Source organism: Neoarius graeffei, chromosome 11, assembly GCF_027579695.1.
Source record: "Neoarius graeffei isolate fNeoGra1 chromosome 11, fNeoGra1.pri, whole genome shotgun sequence".
Lineage (NCBI taxonomy): Eukaryota > Metazoa > Chordata > Actinopteri > Siluriformes > Ariidae > Neoarius > Neoarius graeffei.
Genome location: NC_083579.1, coordinates 2267774 through 2287254, shown reverse-complemented (window position 1 = coordinate 2287254; position 19481 = coordinate 2267774). Strand labels below are relative to the sequence as shown.

At 44.3% G+C, this 19481-nt stretch overlaps 1 protein-coding gene across 1 annotated transcript in view; it reads right to left on the bottom strand.

Moving 5' to 3' along the window:
* The window catches only part of mrps5 (mitochondrial ribosomal protein S5), a 50157-nt gene that overhangs the window by 20359 nt on the left and 10317 nt on the right, over positions 1 to 19481 (bottom strand). Inside the window, exons 6-10 of the mRNA XM_060933243.1 lie at positions 16443 to 16533; positions 16266 to 16312; positions 12012 to 12069; positions 11860 to 11922; positions 8816 to 8952 (exon numbers count right to left, since the gene is read on the bottom strand). Coding sequence (XP_060789226.1) covers positions 8816 to 8952; positions 11860 to 11922; positions 12012 to 12069; positions 16266 to 16312; positions 16443 to 16533 — 396 coding nt within the window. The remainder of the gene's footprint in view (positions 1 to 8815; positions 8953 to 11859; positions 11923 to 12011; positions 12070 to 16265; positions 16313 to 16442; positions 16534 to 19481) is intronic.

The following is a 19481-nucleotide window of genomic DNA, read 5'->3' as shown; positions in this document are numbered from 1 at the left end:
TGTGTGTTTCAGTGTAATGATACAGCAGTATGTTTCCTGTACAGCTGCTGTGTGGTGAGTGTCGTGCTGTGTGTGTGTGTGTGTGTGTTTCAGTGTAATGATACAGCAGTATGTTTCTGTACAGCTGCTGTGTGTGTGTGTGTGTGTGTGTGTGTGTTTCAGTGTAATGATACAGCAGTATGTTTCTGTACAGCTGCTGTGTGTGTGTGTGTGTGTGTTTCAGTGTAATGATACAGCAGTATGTTTCTGTACAGCTGCTGTGTTTGTGTGCTGTGTGTGTGTGTGTGTGTGTTTCAGTGTAATGATACAGCAGTATGTTTCCGTACAGCTGCTGTGTGTGTGTGTGTGTGTGTGTGTGTGTTTCAGTGTAATGATACAGCAGTATGTTTCTGTACAGCTGCTGTGTGTGTGTGTGTGTGTGGTTTCAGTGTAATGATACAGCAGTATGTTTCCGTACAGCTGCTGTGTGTGTGTGTGTGTGTGTGTGTGTGTTTCAGTGTAATGATACAGCAGTATGTTTCCGTACAGCTGCTGTGTGTGTGTGTGTGTGTGTGTGTGTTTCAGTGTAATGATACAGCAGTATGTTTCTGTACAGCTGCTGTGTGTGTGTGTGGTGTGTGTGTGTGTGTTTCAGTGTAATGATACAGCAGTATGTTTCTGTACAGCTGCTGTGTGTGTGTGTGTGTGTGTGTGTGTGTGTGTGTTTCAGTGTAATGATACAGCAGTATGTTTCTGTACAGCTGCTGTGTGTGTGTGTGTGTGTGTGTGTGTGTGTGTGTTTCAGTGTAATGATACAGCAGTATGTTTCCGTACAGCTGCTGTGTGTGTGTGTGTGTGTGTTTCAGTGTAATGATACAGCAGTATGTTTCTGTACAGCTGCTGTGTGTGTGTGTGTGTGTGTGTGTGTGTGTGTGTGTGTGTGTGTTTCAGTGTAATGATACAGCAGTATGTTTCCGTACAGCTGCTGTGTGTGTGTGTGTGTGTGTGTGTTTCAGTGTAATGATACAGCAGTATGTTTCCGTACAGCTGCTGTGTGTGTGTGTGTGTGTGTGTGTGTGTTTCAGTGTAATGATACAGCAGTATGTTTCCTGTACAGCTGCTGTGTGTGTGTGTGTGTGTGTGTGTGTGTGTGTTTCAGTGTAATGATACAGCAGTATGTTTCTGTACAGCTGCTGTGTGTGTGTGTGTGTGTGTGTGTTTCAGTGTAATGATACAGCAGTATGTTTCTGTACAGCTGCTGTGTGTGTGTGTGTGTGTGTGTGTTTCAGTGTAATGATACAGCAGTATGTTTCTGTACAGCTGCTGTGTGTGTGTGTGTGTGTGTGTGTGTGTGTGTTCAGTGTAATGATACAGCAGTATGTTTCTGTACAGCTGCTGTGTGTGTGTGTGTGTGTGTGTGTGTGTTTCAGTGTAATGATACAGCAGTATGTTTCTGTACAGCTGCTGTGTGTGTGTGTGTGTGTGTGTGTGTTTCAGTGTAATGATACAGCAGTATGTTTCTGTACAGCTGCTGTGTGTGTGTGTGTGTGTGTGTGTGTGTGTGTGTGTGTTTCAGTGTAATGATACAGCAGTATGTTTCCGTACAGCTGCTGTGTGTGTGTGTGTGTGTGTGTGTGTGTGTGTTTCAGTGTAATGATACAGCAGTATGTTTCTGTACAGCTGCTGTGTGTGTGTGTGTGTTTCAGTGTAATGATACAGCAGTATGTTTCCGTACAGCTGCTGTGTGTGTGTGTGTGTGTGTGTGTTTCAGTGTAATGATACAGCAGTATGTTTCTGTACAGCTGCTGTGTGTGTGTGTGTGTGTGTGTGTGTTTCAGTGTAATGATACAGCAGTATGTTTCTGTACAGCTGCTGTGTGTGTGTGTGTGTGTGTGTGTGTGTTTCAGTGTAATGATACAGCAGTATGTTTCTGTACAGCTGCTGTGTGTGTGTGTGTGTGTGTGTGTGTGTGTGTTTCAGTGTAATGATACAGCAGTATGTTTCCGTACAGCTGCTGTGTGTGTGTGTGTGTGTGTGTGTGTGTGTTTCAGTGTAATGATACAGCAGTATGTTTCCGTACAGCTGCTGTGTGTGTGTGTGTGTGTGTTTCAGTGTAATGATACAGCAGTATGTTTCTGTACAGCTGCTGTGTGTGTGTGTGTGTGTGTGTGTGTGTGTGTGTGTGTTTCAGTGTAATGATACAGCAGTATGTTTCCGTACAGCTGCTGTGTGTGTGTGTGTGTGTGTGTTCAGTGTAATGATACAGCAGTATGTTTCCGTACAGCTGCTGTGTGTGTGTGTGTGTGTGTGTGTGTTTCAGTGTAATGATACAGCAGTATGTTTCTGTACAGCTGCTGTGTGTGTGTGTGTGTGTGTGTGTTTCAGTGTAATGATACAGCAGTATGTTTCTGTACAGCTGCTGTGTGTGTGTGTGTGTGTGTGTGTGTGTGTGTGTGTGTGTTTCAGTGTAATGATACAGCAGTATGTTTCCGTACAGCTGCTGTGTGTGTGTGTGTGTGTGTGTGTGTGTGTGTGTGTTCAGTGTAATGATACAGCAGTATGTTTCTGTACAGCTGCTGTGTGTGTGTGTGTGTGTGTGTGTGTGTTTCAGTGTAATGATACAGCAGTATGTTTCCGTACAGCTGCTGTGTGTGTGTGTGTGTGTGTGTGTGTTTCAGTGTAATGATACAGCAGTATGTTTCCGTACAGCTGCTGTGTGTGTGTGTGTGTGTGTGTGTGTGTGTGTGTGTGTTTCAGTGTAATGATACAGCAGTATGTTTCCGTACAGCTGCTGTGTGTGTGTGTGTGTGTGTGTGTGTGTGTGTGTGTTTCAGTGTAATGATACAGCAGTATGTTTCTGTACAGCTGCTGTGTGTGTGTGTGTGTGTGTGTGTGTGTGTGTGTGTGTGTGTGTGTTTCAGTGTAATGATACAGCAGTATGTTTCCGTACAGCTGCTGTGTGTGTGTGTGTGTGTGTGTGTGTGTGTGTTTCAGTGTAATGATACAGCAGTATGTTTCTGTACAGCTGCTGTGTGTGTGTGTGTGTGTGTGTGTGTGTGTGTGTGTTTCAGTGTAATGATACAGCAGTATGTTTCCGTACAGCTGCTGTGTGTGTGTGTGTGTGTGTGTGTGTGTGTGTGTGTGTGTGTTTCAGTGTAATGATACAGCAGTATGTTTCCGTACAGCTGCTGTGTGTGTGTGTGTGTGTGTGTGTGTGTGTGTGTGTGTGTGTGTTTCAGTGTAATGATACAGCAGTATGTTTCTGTACAGCTGCTGTGTGTGTGTGTGTGTGTTTCAGTGTAATGATACAGCAGTATGTTTCCGTACAGCTGCTGTGTGTGTGTGTGTGTGTGTGTGTGTGTGTGTTTCAGTGTAATGATACAGCAGTATGTTTCTGTACAGCTGCTGTGTGTGTGTGTGTGTGTGTGTGTGTTCAGTGTAATGATACAGCAGTATGTTTCTGTACAGCTGCTGTGTGTGTGTGTGTGTGTGTGTGTGTGTGTGTGTGTGTGTGTGTTTCAGTGTAATGATACAGCAGTATGTTTCTGTACAGCTGCTGTGTGTGTGTGTGTGTGTGTGTGTGTGTGTGTTTCAGTGTAATGATACAGCAGTATGTTTCCGTACAGCTGCTGTGTGTGTGTGTGTGTGTGTGTGTGTGTGTGTGTTTCAGTGTAATGATACAGCAGTATGTTTCCGTACAGCTGCTGTGTGTGTGTGTGTGTGTGTGTTTCAGTGTAATGATACAGCAGTATGTTTCTGTACAGCTGCTGTGTGTGTGTGTGTGTGTGTGTGTGTGTGTGTGTGTGTGTGTGTGTGTTTCAGTGTAATGATACAGCAGTATGTTTCCGTACAGCTGCTGTGTGTGTGTGTGTGTGTTTCAGTGTAATGATACAGCAGTATGTTTCCGTACAGCTGCTGTGTGTGTGTGTGTGTGTGTGTGTGTTTCAGTGTAATGATACAGCAGTATGTTTCTGTACAGCTGCTGTGTGTGTGTGTGTGTGTGTGTGTGTTTCAGTGTAATGATACAGCAGTATGTTTCTGTACAGCTGCTGTGTGTGTGTGTGTGTGTGTGTGTGTGTGTGTGTGTTTCAGTGTAATGATACAGCAGTATGTTTCCGTACAGCTGCTGTGTGTGTGTGTGTGTGTGTGTGTGTGTGTGTGTGTGTGTTTCAGTGTAATGATACAGCAGTATGTTTCTGTACAGCTGCTGTGTGTGTGTGTGTGTGTGTGTGTGTTTCAGTGTAATGATACAGCAGTATGTTTCCGTACAGCTGCTGTGTGTGTGTGTGTGTGTGTGTGTGTTTCAGTGTAATGATACAGCAGTATGTTTCCGTACAGCTGCTGTGTGTGTGTGTGTGTGTGTGTGTGTGTGTGTGTGTTTCAGTGTAATGATACAGCAGTATGTTTCCGTACAGCTGCTGTGTGTGTGTGTGTGTGTGTGTGTGTGTGTGTGTGTGTGTGTGTGTTTCAGTGTAATGATACAGCAGTATGTTTCTGTACAGCTGCTGTGTGTGTGTGTGTGTGTGTGTGTGTGTGTGTGTGTGTGTTTCAGTGTAATGATACAGCAGTATGTTTCCGTACAGCTGCTGTGTGTGTGTGTGTGTGTGTGTGTGTGTGTGTGTTTCAGTGTAATGATACAGCAGTATGTTTCTGTACAGCTGCTGTGTGTGTGTGTGTGTGTGTGTGTGTGTGTGTGTGTTTCAGTGTAATGATACAGCAGTATGTTTCCGTACAGCTGCTGTGTGTGTGTGTGTGTGTGTGTGTGTGTGTGTTTCAGTGTAATGATACAGCAGTATGTTTCCGTACAGCTGCTGTGTGTGTGTGTGTGTGTGTGTGTGTGTGTGTGTTTCAGTGTAATGATACAGCAGTATGTTTCTGTACAGCTGCTGTGTGTGTGTGTGTGTGTGTGTGTGTTCAGTGTAATGATACAGCAGTATGTTTCCGTACAGCTGCTGTGTGTGTGTGTGTGTGTGTGTGTGTGTGTTTCAGTGTAATGATACAGCAGTATGTTTCTGTACAGCTGCTGTGTGTGTGTGTGTGTGTGTGTGTGTGTGTGTTTCAGTGTAATGATACAGCAGTATGTTTCCGTACAGCTGCTGTGTGTGTGTGTGTGTGTGTGTGTGTGTGTGTGTGTTCAGTGTAATGATACAGCAGTATGTTTCCGTACAGCTGCTGTGTGTGTGTGTGTGTGTGTGTGTGTGTGTGTGTGTGTGTGTGTTTCAGTGTAATGATACAGCAGTATGTTTCTGTACAGCTGCTGTGTGTGTGTGTGTGTGTGTGTGTGTTTCAGTGTAATGATACAGCAGTATGTTTCCGTACAGCTGCTGTGTGTGTGTGTGTGTGTGTGTGTGTGTGTGTGTGTGTTTCAGTGTAATGATACAGCAGTATGTTTCTGTACAGCTGCTGTGTGTGTGTGTGTGTGTGTGTGTGTGTGTGTGTGTGTTTCAGTGTAATGATACAGCAGTATGTTTCTGTACAGCTGCTGTGTGTGTGTGTGTGTGTGTGTGTTTCAGTGTAATGATACAGCAGTATGTTTCTGTACAGCTGCTGTGTGTGTGTGTGTGTGTGTGTGTGTGTGTGTTTCAGTGTAATGATACAGCAGTATGTTTCTGTACAGCTGCTGTGTCTGTGTGTGTGTGTGTGTGTGTTTCAGTGTAATGATACAGCAGTATGTTTCTGTACAGCTGCTGTGTGTGTGTGTGTGTGTTCAGTGTAATGATACAGCAGTATGTTTCCGTACAGCTGCTGTGTGTGTGTGTGTGTGTGTGTGTGTGTGTGTGTTTCAGTGTAATGATACAGCAGTATGTTTCTGTACAGCTGCTGTGTGTGTGTGTGTGTGTGTGTGTTTCAGTGTAATGATACAGCAGTATGTTTCTGTACAGCTGCTGTGTGTGTGTGTGTGTGTGTGTGTTTCAGTGTAATGATACAGCAGTATGTTTCTGTACAGCTGCTGTGTGTGTGTGTGTGTGTGTGTGTGTGTTTCAGTGTAATGATACAGCAGTATGTTTCTGTACAGCTGCTGTGTGTGTGTGTGTGTGTGTTTCAGTGTAATGATACAGCAGTATGTTTCTGTACAGCTGCTGTGTGTGTGTGTGTGTGTGTGTGTGTGTTTCAGTGTAATGATACAGCAGTATGTTTCCGTACAGCTGCTGTGTGTGTGTGTGTGTGTTTCAGTGTAATGATACAGCAGTATGTTTCCGTACAGCTGCTGTGTGTGTGCGCGTGTGTGTGTTTCAGTGTAATGATACAGCAGTATGTTTCTGTACAGCTGCTGTGTGTGTGTGTGTGTGTGTGTGTGTGTGTTTCAGTGTAATGATACAGCAGTATGTTTCCGTACAGCTGCTGTGTGTGTGTGTGTGTTTCAGTGTAATGATACAGCAGTATGTTTCCGTACAGCTGCTGTGTGTGTGTGTGTGTGTGTGTGTGTGTTTCAGTGTAATGATACAGCAGTATGTTTCTGTACAGCTGCTGTGTGTGTGTGTGTGTGTGTGTGTGTGTGTGTGTGTGTTTCAGTGTAATGATACAGCAGTATGTTTCCGTACAGCTGCTGTGTGTGTGTGTGTGTGTGTGTGTGTTTCAGTGTAATGATACAGCAGTATGTTTCCGTACAGCTGCTGTGTGTGTGTGTGTGTGTGTGTGTGTGTGTGTGTGTGTGTGTGTGTGTTTCAGTGTAATGATACAGCAGTATGTTTCTGTACAGCTGCTGTGTGTGTGTGTGTGTGTGTGTGTGTGTGTTTCAGTGTAATGATACAGCAGTATGTTTCCGTACAGCTGCTGTGTGTGTGTGTGTGTGTTTCAGTGTAATGATACAGCAGTATGTTTCTGTACAGCTGCTGTGTGTGTGTGCGTGTGTGTGTGTGTGTGTGTTTCAGTGTAATGATACAGCAGTATGTTTCCGTACAGCTGCTGTGTGTGTGTGTGTGTGTGTGTGTGTGTGTTTCAGTGTAATGATACAGCAGTATGTTTCTGTACAGCTGCTGTGTGTGTGTGTGTGTGTGTGTGTGTGTGTGTGTTTCAGTGTAATGATACAGCAGTATGTTTCCGTACAGCTGCTGTGTGTGTGTGTGTGTGTGTGTGTGTGTGTGTTTCAGTGTAATGATACAGCAGTATGTTTCCGTACAGCTGCTGTGTGTGTGTGTGTGTGTGTGTGTGTGTGTGTGTGTGTGTGTGTGTGTGTGTTTCAGTGTAATGATACAGCAGTATGTTTCTGTACAGCTGCTGTGTGTGTGTGTGTGTGTGTGTGTGTGTGTGTTTCAGTGTAATGATACAGCAGTATGTTTCCGTACAGCTGCTGTGTGTGTGTGTGTGTGTGTGTGTGTGTTTCAGTGTAATGATACAGCAGTATGTTTCTGTACAGCTGCTGTGTGTGTGTGTGTGTGTGTGTGTGTGTGTTTCAGTGTAATGATACAGCAGTATGTTTCCGTACAGCTGCTGTGTGTGTGTGTGTGTGTGTGTGTGTGTTTCAGTGTAATGATACAGCAGTATGTTTCCGTACAGCTGCTGTGTGTGTGTGTGTGTGTGTGTGTTTCAGTGTAATGATACAGCAGTATGTTTCCGTACAGCTGCTGTGTGTGTGTGTGTGTGTGCGTGTGTGTGTGTGTGTGTTTCAGTGTAATGATACAGCAGTATGTTTCCGTACAGCTGCTGTGTGTGTGTGTGTGTGTGTTTCAGTGTAATGATACAGCAGTATGTTTCTGTACAGCTGCTGTGTGTGTGTGTGTGTGTGTGTGTGTGTTTCAGTGTAATGATACAGCAGTATGTTTCCGTACAGCTGCTGTGTGTGTGTGTGTGTGTGTGTGTGTGTGTGTGTGTGTGTTTCAGTGTAATGATACAGCAGTATGTTTCCGTACAGCTGCTGTGTGTGTGTGTGTGTGTGTGTGTGTGTGTGTGTGTGTTTCAGTGTAATGATACAGCAGTATGTTTCTGTACAGCTGCTGTGTGTGTGTGTGTGTGTGTGTTTCAGTGTCATGATACAGCAGTATGTTTCTGTACAGCTGCTGTGTGTGTGTGTGTGTGTGTGTGTGTGTGTGTGTGTGTGTGTGTGTTTCAGTGTAATGATACAGCAGTATGTTTCTGTACAGCTGCTGTGTGTGTGTGTGTGTGTGTGTTTCAGTGTAATGATACAGCAGTATGTTTCTGTACAGCTGCTGTGTGTGTGTGTGTGTGTGTGTGTTTCAGTGTAATGATACAGCAGTATGTTTCCGTACAGCTGCTGTGTGTGTGTGTGTGTGTGTGTTTCAGTGTAATGATACAGCAGTATGTTTCTGTACAGCTGCTCTGTGTGTGTGTGTGTGTGTTTCAGTGTAACGATACAGCAGTATGTTTCTGTACAGCTGCTGTGTGTGTGTGTGTGTGTGTGTGTTTCAGTGTAACGATACAGCAGTATGTTTCTGTACAGCTGCTCTGTGACGGCGTCCACTGTTCACAACACTTTACAAATAAAATTTAACGGAGCTTAAGTCTTCATTTCTGCGCTCTGGCTGACACTCCGTCAACTTTAAATATCTCCGTGAACAGATGAGTGAGACGCCGCAGCGCGGGGTGAGGGAGAGCAGCATTACACCACAACGGGGAGCTGAGGGTGGGTTCGGATTAATCCCACACTGAACACCCACTTAACGAGAGGATTATTAGACTTCAAACAATAAACACTGGTGAGAATTTTATTCCTGATTTTCTCTGGTGAGAGAGACACACACACACACACACACACTGCTGCGGTCCCTTCACTCATCCCTCTGACCCATGTTTTCATAGCATGAGCGATCCACACGTCCCACTGTACAGCCCTGTTAATGATTGGCTCATCATGTCTCCATGGTGATGAAGCTCTCACCTGATTGGCCAGGCCCTGGAAGAGCGCGCGGGTGATGTTCAGCAGGTTGACTGATCCCTCCACTTTAGCGTACATGTCCTTAATCCCAATGAGTTTACACAGAGTTATTACAGCCCTGTGACAGTGCAGACTGTATCCTACACACACACACACACACACACACACACACACACACACACACACACACAAACGAAACAATCACCTACTACACTTCTGCCATTATTTTGTATTGACTCAGTTCTATTTGATTATTATCATGTATAATTCCCTATAATTTAAAATGTAAAACTCAACATATACACACTTTGTATAATAATACATATAACTTTAAATGTATGTATGTTACATAAACGTGTGAAATTGACGGAGGGTTCAGGCAACATGGCGGTGCACAGGGACGCCGCGGCTTTGACCTTTTTTATTTTCCGAGTTGTTTTCTTTGACTAATGTTAACCACATTCTAAAAACTGAAAAGACTGAAGTCTGATATGATCTCGCATCTAAAGACAAAGTGAAATCAGTCATCCATTCGTAACGCCAAACGAGTTTCAGTGATTATCCCCGAGTCTGTAAAAATCTGGGATTCTGCAGTGTCACTATTTCCATGAACCATGAATGAAGGTAATATTAATATTAATCGGTTGATTTTATTGAAATGTCAAGATGAGAAAAAGCCGACCCAAGACCGCCGTCCTGACCACCTTCCACCAGACGATGGAGAATACGGGAGCGACACGGCGCCAGCAAAACTCTCAGGATTTTATTCCGACAGTGGAAATTTTTCTGTGACTCTGAGATCAGTTGAAAAGGCATTTGGTGTAAATCCAGGACTCTGGCAGCAACAGAGAGGCTGAGGAGACGACGCTGCGAGTGGAAGCAGAAACGAGTCGAGTGAGCTGGCGTGCGCTGGGATAAAAGCTAACCTTTTCAAACCACTGCTTCTGACAATCCTCCTCACAAACTTCCAACTGATCCGGAATAAGATGGATGAAATCCAACAGCACAGAAGAATCTCAGAGACGTTTTTTCAGACAGCGGCACTCCGCGTGAAGCTAATGAGCTAGTGGTGTTTATAGGGGTGTTCACACGGCAACTTTTACTCCGGTGTAGCACCGGGGCTGCCCCGGTAGAGCGTTCACACGGTACAAAGTTATAGCGGTGTCACCCCTGAAAGCTGCTTAAACCGGTGCAAATCTAACCCTGCTCGGGAGGTGGTTTAAGAAATTTACTCCGGAGTAAATGCTAGTTTGCGGGGCAGCACCGATATAAAATGGGGCGTCTGAACACTACAGGGGTCGACTCACTACGCGTCAGGAGAGTTGATTACATACGAGCATTGCATAATTTGCATCCTGGTATTTTGCGCTTCCAAAATGGCGAATATCAACAACAACAGAACTGCGTGTCTTCCAGTGTTGCCAGATTGGGCGGTTTTAAGTGCATTTTGGCAGAATTGAACATATTTTGGGCTGGAAAACGTCAGCAGTATCTGGCAACACTGGTGTCTTCATCCACGTTGTTTTCCCGGCGCTTGGTGATGCCATGACAACCGGGAAAAGGAAGTACATTTTCACGCATGCGCATATTTCATTTCCGCATTATTACTATCGTATAGAGGGATTTCACTGACGTCACCCGAAACCGGAAGTAAACAAACCCTGAGCCATTTTGGAAGACCAACAAACTCGTGATTAGGGGGAAATAACGGCAGCGGTATGTGAACCCACGAGAATAAAGTGGAGTGGCAAACGACTTAAACACACAAATCTGAGCTGTTTTATTTATGATTTATTGGCCCAACAGTAGACTTGAAAGAAACCTGTGTGAGACTTGGCAAAAAACTGTGGATATAATGGATAAGTCTGTGCATGATCTGCGGACACTTTGAGGTAAGCAAACGCAAGAAATTCAGATTTAAAACATGCTAAATTGGCCCCAAGTTGATAACTGTATGAGGAGCAAGCCTCCCAGACTTCTACAATTTAATAATAATAATAATAATAATAATTTAGGATGGTTTGGGGCTTGCTCTCCCTCCTATTATATAAATAAAGCATAGTTGTTGTGTAGGCATATATCATAAATACATATGTATAATTTGGATAAATTAACCTAAATTATGGATACCTTAATAGGAACAAAAAGTATTAATTTTTCAACTGAAAAGATATATTATTAAAAGATATCAACAAGATTATCTTGGCCATAACTATGTGTAGGTTATTCTTAATAACAGCTGTAATATCATGACCCAAGCCACTAACAACATAACTGTAAGCCTGTAGGCCTCTGTAGGCTTTCAAGTCATCAGCAGTGTAGGCACTGGGTGGAAACAACAAATAGTTTACAATGTCTGGGTAGCAAACAGATGGCAGAATTGGTGTCCGGTCCTCCTTATGTTTCCATTCTCCCTTGCCCCGAGTCTTATCATATGGGTCAAACCCATCAATCACAGCCAGTTTCTCCACATACCGTGCCCTTTCTGCAGCTGGTAATGTACTCACATAACCAGAATTATCAGCCATCGTGTCACTTCACTCTCGCACGTACTTTGTTTTATATTGTGAGTATGTAGTATGTATGTACTTGGTCTTCCAAAATGGCGCCCTAATAAAATCTCGCGGTCCGGTGACGTCACGCGGTAGCCCTCTATAGCACGGTCGCAAAAACTGCCGTGTGAACGCAAGTGGGGCTGCACCGGTGCTAACACGCTTCTCTCTAGTAAGCAGGTTTGTGACGTGTGAACGCTCCACAAAATTTACACCGGTGTAAGATATATCGCAACAAGATACATCGGTGCAGCATCGATGCAAATATGTGCCGTGTGAACACCCCTCATATTAACACCTCCTGGTGCACGAAAGTCACTGCTGCCCTGACCAGGAATTCACGTTACTCAAATTCAGGCTGTTTTATTCGTGAGAGAATTCACCACTGTTTACATCTCAACATATCAACTGTAACTCTGAGCTAGCGTTAGCACAACAACGCAAATAAGAGCCAATGTAACCTGCGCAACTATTATTATCATCTTTTAATTTTACCTTTGTTCTGTTTTTTCATGCGCAGTGTGGTTCTCTTGAAGGTTGACTCGATATCATGATAAACTACAACAAGAGGAGAACAAATACAGTTACACACGCTCTCTCTCTCTCTCTCTCTCTCTCTCACACACACACACACACACACGACTCACTGGTGTGGTCGTTGTATCTCTCAATGAAGTAGAGGTAGTGCATCGCTCTGTTCTTAGCCTGAAAATAACAGAAGGTTTATATGTACGTAAATGAGGATTAATTTTCATGTGAACATGTAAATGTGACCGCACTGCAGCAGCTGTCGAATAGCGTAACCTGGACAACGACATCAACATTAACACGTTCTTACACACAAGCAGACGACACACTCTGATATTAACATGTTAATCGGTCAACGTTAAACAGAATATAGAAATACACACTTTTATATTGTAAAATGTAATCTAGAAAATACAGTATAACACACATCAGTGTCTAACGTGGACTAGAGAGAGCCGTTCCTGCAGAAAGTGTGTGTTGTGGAACCAAATATTCAGCATCACAAACACACATTAACAATCTATAACATGCCTCAGGTTACATTTAACCCTACGCCAGTCTGTCCCTTTTCTCTGTGAACCGGATCAGCCAATCAGAGACCTGCACCATCACGCTCACCTACAGTCAGAACTCGTGTTTCCTTCGATTCTCCGTCTCTTTATCAGGATATAAAGAACTCATGAGCTCCTCGACAACTTCTAGAAACCGTCTCTGGAGGAAAATGACTACGTCCTGAAATCCATTGAGCTTTTTGGTCACCTGAGGTTGTTTGCTATTTGTTAGTTTATAGAAGTTGTTGAGGAGGAGCACACACACACACACACACACGTTCTTCAGGTCCTGATGAATAAAAAGAGAATTGAAGGAGGGTGTACTTTCTTTTCCACATGACCGTATTTAATAGGGTGGTCCCAAAATTTTTTTTTTAGGATTTTGTTACGACCACCTTACCTAAAAGAAGTTATTGTGCGAAATTTGGTTAAGATTGAACAATGTTTAGAGGTGCCGCAAAGCCATTAAAGTTTTCACTCAAGACACAATATAAAATAATGTGGCTTATTAACTGTTTCATATTAATACAAACAATACAGTAATATAACTTCCTGTGTTCACAGTAACAACAGCTATTACTTGTCTGTGATTTTCTAAACCCTTCGGTATTCTGGTATCTTGTGGAGATAAAAGAACACACTAAGGACTTCCCGAGCAGAAGGAAGCTTTCTCCCAGACAGTTCCTTGGAAGTGCGACCGATTAACCAAACATAATTGTCCTTTCTGGTTTTGTGCTTTGCACCACCGGTGCTACTTGTATTACTGTTGCTAGCCGTCTGAAAAACATAGAAAGAAAAACATTCACAACTTCATCAGCATATTACGATCAGTGCTCGTTGTTTAAGAACCCCTTAGTGCATGAAAGTGAACCTTCTATCAGTCTATAAACTCTTCCTGCCTCTTCTTTTTCACAGAAATGGCATATTCCCTCTAGAACTGTGACTTTTTGGGGGTTTGAGATCTTCTCTGCAACAGTCTACGCACCAACTAATGCTAATGGCTTAACCCGATTTGCAACCTCGTGTGGCGCCTCTAAATATTAACCAATTTTCCTGAAATTTTGCTTGTTGCCTTCTTTAAGCCTATGTAAAAAAAAATTGTAGGGTGGTCGGAATGTTTTGGTAAAAAACAAAATTTCCCATACAGTTCAGGACCACCCTAGTATTTAACTCCTTCATGGTAATTTTATTTTGTAGGTTTCCTCTTCCCTCTGAAGGTAGTTAGTGTTTATTCTCCGGCCAGATCAACACACGACACACGTCTGAACCGTTTGAGGTGCGAGTGTGACTTACATCAAGTGCAGCACACAGGTGTGGGTTAGAACCTGCGGCTCAGAGCACTGATGACCCTTTTCCACTAAATCAGTTCCAGGGCTGGTTCGGGGCCAGTGCTTAGTTTGGAACCGGGTTTTCTGTTTCCACTGACAAAGAACTGGCTCTGGGGCCAGAAAAACCGGTTCCAGGCTAGCACCAACTCTCTGCTGGGCCAGAGGAAAGAACCGCTTACGTCAGCGGGGGGGCGGAGTTGTTAAGACCAACAACAATAACAAGACCGCGAAAGATCGCCATTTTTAAGCGACGAGAAGCAGCAGCTGTACAAACGCGAAGTCATCCATTATTATTGCTGTTGTTGCTGCTGCTGCTGCTTCCGTGTTGTTTTTGCTTCGATATTCGCGCCAAGGTTTATGCAAACGTAGCGACGTAAGTGATGCATACAGCGACGTAATGACGTATACAGTGACGTAATGACGTGGCTTCTCTTAGCTCCGCGAGCGATGGAAAAGCAAACTGGTTCTCAGCTGGCTCGCAAGTTGAACGAGTTGTGAACCAGCACCGGCCCCGAACCAGCCCTGGAACTGATTTGGTGGAAAAGGGGTATGAGAGACGGGGCGTGTGTGTGAGAGACTGGCAAGAACAACTGGCGGAGCTTACCACCGAATATTCAAATTGGCTGGATCTCACTGACTCCAGCCCCTTACCCATCATCATGAAGCTTCAGGCCACCAGAGAAATCGCCTTGGCGAAAATTCAGCATTTATTCACCAATGTCCATATTCCACAGAAGACACTCATAGATCTAAACAATAAAACGGTGCAACTGGTAAGGAAGTGGCTTGGCCTTAATACGCACTCAACTAGAGACATCATCTTTCAGTCACGAAAGGATGGTGGTCTGGGTATTGCGAACGTTGAGTGGGTATACACGGCCACGAGAACCAGCCACCTCCTGAACATGCTACATAACAGCGACCTGACAGTGAGACAGACGGCTCGTGCATCTCTTATACAACATCTGAACAGGCGCAAAGTTCCAGTCGCCAGGGAGGGTGAAGAGCAGTTTTTGGGGTTTCAAATTAAAAACAATGGCAAACTAAACATCAAAGCTGCGGGATTCGGGGTGCGATCTGATTGGCTTGATCTAAACGATTTATGTAATCGTATGGGATTAAACCTGTGGCGAGTGGGCGAGACCAGACAGTGCACCAGTGGCGCTTCAAAACGTTGTAACAGACCCGCCCACCTACCCCCGCGTCACTTACAAACTCCACGACACGTTACAAGAGCTACCAACTGAAAGTGCGAGAGCAGCCATACTCAAAATTTGGCGATCTCAGAGCGCAGAACATCGGACAGGCCTCAGGCTACAGGGGAAACTGGCATGTTTACCATACGCAAATCACTCCCTGTCTCATACTGTATACTCCAACACCTCAGTCGGCGAGGATATCCTCATTTTTACCATCAAAGCCCGTCTTCAAGTGCTACCGACTAAATCTAACCTGGCCATCTGGTATCCACATTGCGTTCTCCATCTCACTACCCATCACAATGATGCAGCTGCACACATTTTAAATGGGTGCAACTTTTATAAAGGTCTCTATATAGCACGGCATGACAGGTTGGTGGACCTGGTAACAAAAGAGGTGCACGGACTTTCAATAAAAACCCATAACCACTGTGCAGTAAAAACGGACTGGTTTAGCGCTAATCATGAAGACGCCCCCTTTAGTAACATTCCAAACACCCCTGACATCACCATTATAGACGCTGACAATAAGAATGTGATTTTTGTGGAAACAGGTTGTTGTTTTGATTTATACAGGGACACTTGTTACCACTCCAAGCGTTTAAAATACCAGCCGCTTTTGGATGCAGTCACAAACCAGGGCTAGAGGTGTAAACTTGTTGTTCTAGTGTTTGGCAGCCTGGGACACGGACATAGATTTGCCCTGCGTGGGCTGCAGTTCTGTGGACTGAAGAAGGACAATTCAAAAAAAAACTTGCCAAGTATTGTTCAATCTCTGCCGTAATAGGCAGCATAGCAATCTGGAGGAGGAGATGCCATGTGTACCCTTAACCACGCCTATTTTTACATGTTTACCCCAAACTATCAATCCAGTGTAATGTATAGTATGGGACGCTTTGTGATTGACCTGTCCTCGTTAATGGATAGCACATGACATTTTGTGATTGACCTGTTCTTACTAATCCTATGAAATTACTTCCATCAGTATTTGGATCTGTAATAAGAAATTTCCTTGTGTTTAGATCCAAATAAAAGTATTAAAATGTGAGAGCTCACACGCTGTGTACTACAGTGGCTACGCTCCAGGTCTGATGTGACTCGTGGTTAGCGTGAGAATGTTTTCTGAGAGGCTGCGTGGCCGAATGACACGAGGCTGTGGGCGGAGCTTTCTTCTGTTTATGAGATTCAACTGACATCAAAACCCAGTAGATTCAATTCACACTCGTTTATCATTATATAACCAACTGACGAAGCTACAGTAATAACTGTCACTGTGTGTGTGTGTGAAAACTCACCTTCCTCAGGGCTGTGGTTCGGTCTGCGGCCTTTCCCAAAGCAAAACCTGCAAACACAACAGCATGTTAAACACACACACACGAGAGAGGGACGGACAGAGAGAGAGACACAGACAGAGGGACAGACAGACAGACAGAGAGAGAGAGAGAGAGAGACAGGTGTACATTATCACTCACCTGCAGCTCCATTACCGTTGCCCACAGCAACAAGAGCACTAATTGATCTTTTCCTGCCCTCTTTTGCAGTCATGTTGAACACACTCTTCACCTGTCAATCAACACACACACACAAGATAAGGGTAACACCAGTGAGAATCCCTGTGGTGTAATACTGTCTCACTACCACCAGGGGGCAGTGCGACTCCACTAAGTGACATGAGCTCAGCGACTGCAGCCTCTCTCTCTCTCAGAGTTTTACTGCCTCTGTATGATGCAGAATAAAAACAAGTAAACAACCAAATATCATAATTTTTTCATGGTATCTTTCCAAAATAATCAGAAAATCTGTGTGTGTGTGTATGGAGTGTGTGTGTGTGTGTGAGAGAGAGAGAGAACAATCCATGAAATCAATAGCAGTCTCTCCTCATGCATTATTCAACATCTGCTCCACTGAGTGATATTATGGCCATCAAGTTTGTGTGTGTGTGTGTGTGTTGATAATAAAACAACTGAGCATGGTTCAGCTCTGCGATCACTCCCCCACTGATCATCCCTCATCTCCTCTTCTCTTTTCCATGTTCCCTCATTCCGTCTGCTCCAGAGCACTCGTTTTTCTGTCTCCTACATTTCCTCATTCCAGAGTTCTCTCTATCCCACTTCTGGCTATAACAGTTTCCATCTCTCCCCTTCTACCTGTTCCTCTTCATCCAGATCAGCTCTCTCTCTCTCTCTCTCTCTCTCTCTCTCCCCCACCCTAACCCTACTCCATTTCCTTTCAATTTTATTTCCCATGTTTCCCTCTTTCCTGTCTCGTTTCCTTTCATTTGCCCCCCACCCCACAGATTTCTTTTCCTGGCTTCTCTTCCTCGTGTCTGACCTCAGAGCGCTCGTCTCATCTCATCTCATCTCATTATCTGTAGCCGCTTTATCCTGTTCTACAGGGTCGCAGGCGAGCTGGATCCTATCCCAGCTGACTACGGGCGAAAGGCGGGGTTCACCCTGGACAAGTCGCCAGGTCATCACAGGGCTGACACATAGACACAGACAACCATTCACACTCACATTCACACCTACGCTCAATTTAGAGTCACCAGTTAACCTAACCTGCATGTCTTTGGACTGTGGGGGAAACCGGAGCACCCGGAGGAAACCCACGCGGACACGGGGAGAACATGCAAACTCCGCACAGAAAGGCCCTCGCCGGCCACGGGGCTCGAACCCGGACCTTCTTGCTGTGAGGCGACAGCGCTAACCACTACACCACCGTGCCACCCAGAGCCCTCGTACCGTATGTACTGTATTTCTTGTCTGTGCTGTCAGACATCAGAAGTGAGTAGATGGAGATGGACAGAGTGCTGAGTTCAGAGTCTTCACAATCGGTAAGGGGAAGGGGCTGAGCTCCAATGGAACCCTCCCCTCCGACCCCCCCCCCCACACACACACATGTTAAAGTGTCAGTCTGTAAAGTTTATAACTCAAAGTGGATAATGTTATATGATTAGCAGGACCAGTAACGCTCTTAACTGCCCAAAATCCCGCCTCGTTACAAGCTGAACATGAGCAGCGATTTCTCCAGGAAGCCTGACTACTTACTGATTTCTGAGAAACATAAAGCTTAATGTGATGAACGCTCCACACAGTCTCAGTAAACATGTGGAAAGGTGTCTCTGGTCTGAGGAGAACAAAATTAAATTTGTGGGCTTGGTACAAAGCGCTGCATTTGGCGTAAGCCCAACACTAAGAACACGATCAACCTGGTGAAGCATGGTGGTGGCAGCATCACATCATGTGTAACTGCTTTTCATCAGCAGGGTTGAAGGTGAGAGGGATGGAGACAAATACAGGACAATTCCAGTAGAAAACCTGTTCCAGTCTGTGAGAGACTTCAGACTTAGGGGCAGAGCTTGACCTTCCAACAGAATAATGACCCTGAGCACACTGGAGAACCCAAGAGTGTGTGTGTGTGTGTGTGTGTGTGTGTGTGTGTGTGTGTGTGTGTGTGTGTTAGAACAGCTCAAAGTCCTGATCTATCACATAAGAGTTTAATCAGTTCTCTCTCATATGAGCTTTAAAAACAAAAATGTCTGCCTTGGGTCACAAACTTTTCCTCACGTCTCATCTCATCTCATCTCATCCAGCAGCTCCGGGTTTCAGTCACACGACATAATGTGGGAAAGTCTAAGGGGGTGAATAATTACAGGAACACCACACACAATTATTACCTTCACTCTGTAGATACTCCATTCAACACACATTATTTTATAGATGCCTTTATTCTACACTGCACTGTGATGTGATCTACAAAAGATGATCCGTGCATGCTAACGAGGCATGTAACGATATCGCGTTACGATAAATCACAGAACAAATTTCTGACAATTCAAATCAGTGAAATCATAAATGAAAGGTGATTATTTTCAGGCTGTGTAATCTCTGAGATTCTCTGAGCTGTAAGTGTGTTGTTTAGACAGCAGAGGGTTCATACTGTACTGTACAATAACGTACAACAGCGGGAATACACGTGACTTCACTGTAGGCGGAAGTAACACAGCTCTAATACCGCGAAAACACAAAAACAAAAACAGATGCAAAATGTGAAAGATTGCTGTGATAGATTTAACAGAAAATCAGAGCTCTCTCTCTCTCTTTTTACAGACTGCTGAATGATAAAGAAAAGAGAAGCAATGGAGAGAGTACAAATTAACTTAAAAACAACAACAACAACAACAACATTGTTTTGGAATAAAACAAATAGAACCCGACACAAATGGAACGGATGAGGGACAGGACGGGGACGAGGACAGGGACTAGGATGGAGATGAGGACGGGGACGAGGATTAGGATGCCTCTGCCACTTACAAGTTATTAATGTAATGTAAACTCTTAAAATATACTTCAAACAGGATGAAAGCTATTGAAGATAAACTCTCTCAGACATTTAACCTTGCTGTGACCTTGCCCCCGTATGAATCAATTCCAAAATCTGATCAGTTCATCTGCTGCTTTCAATCTTTAGTATTTTTACAGTCAGAAAAATGAGAGCGAGATGTAAAGAGG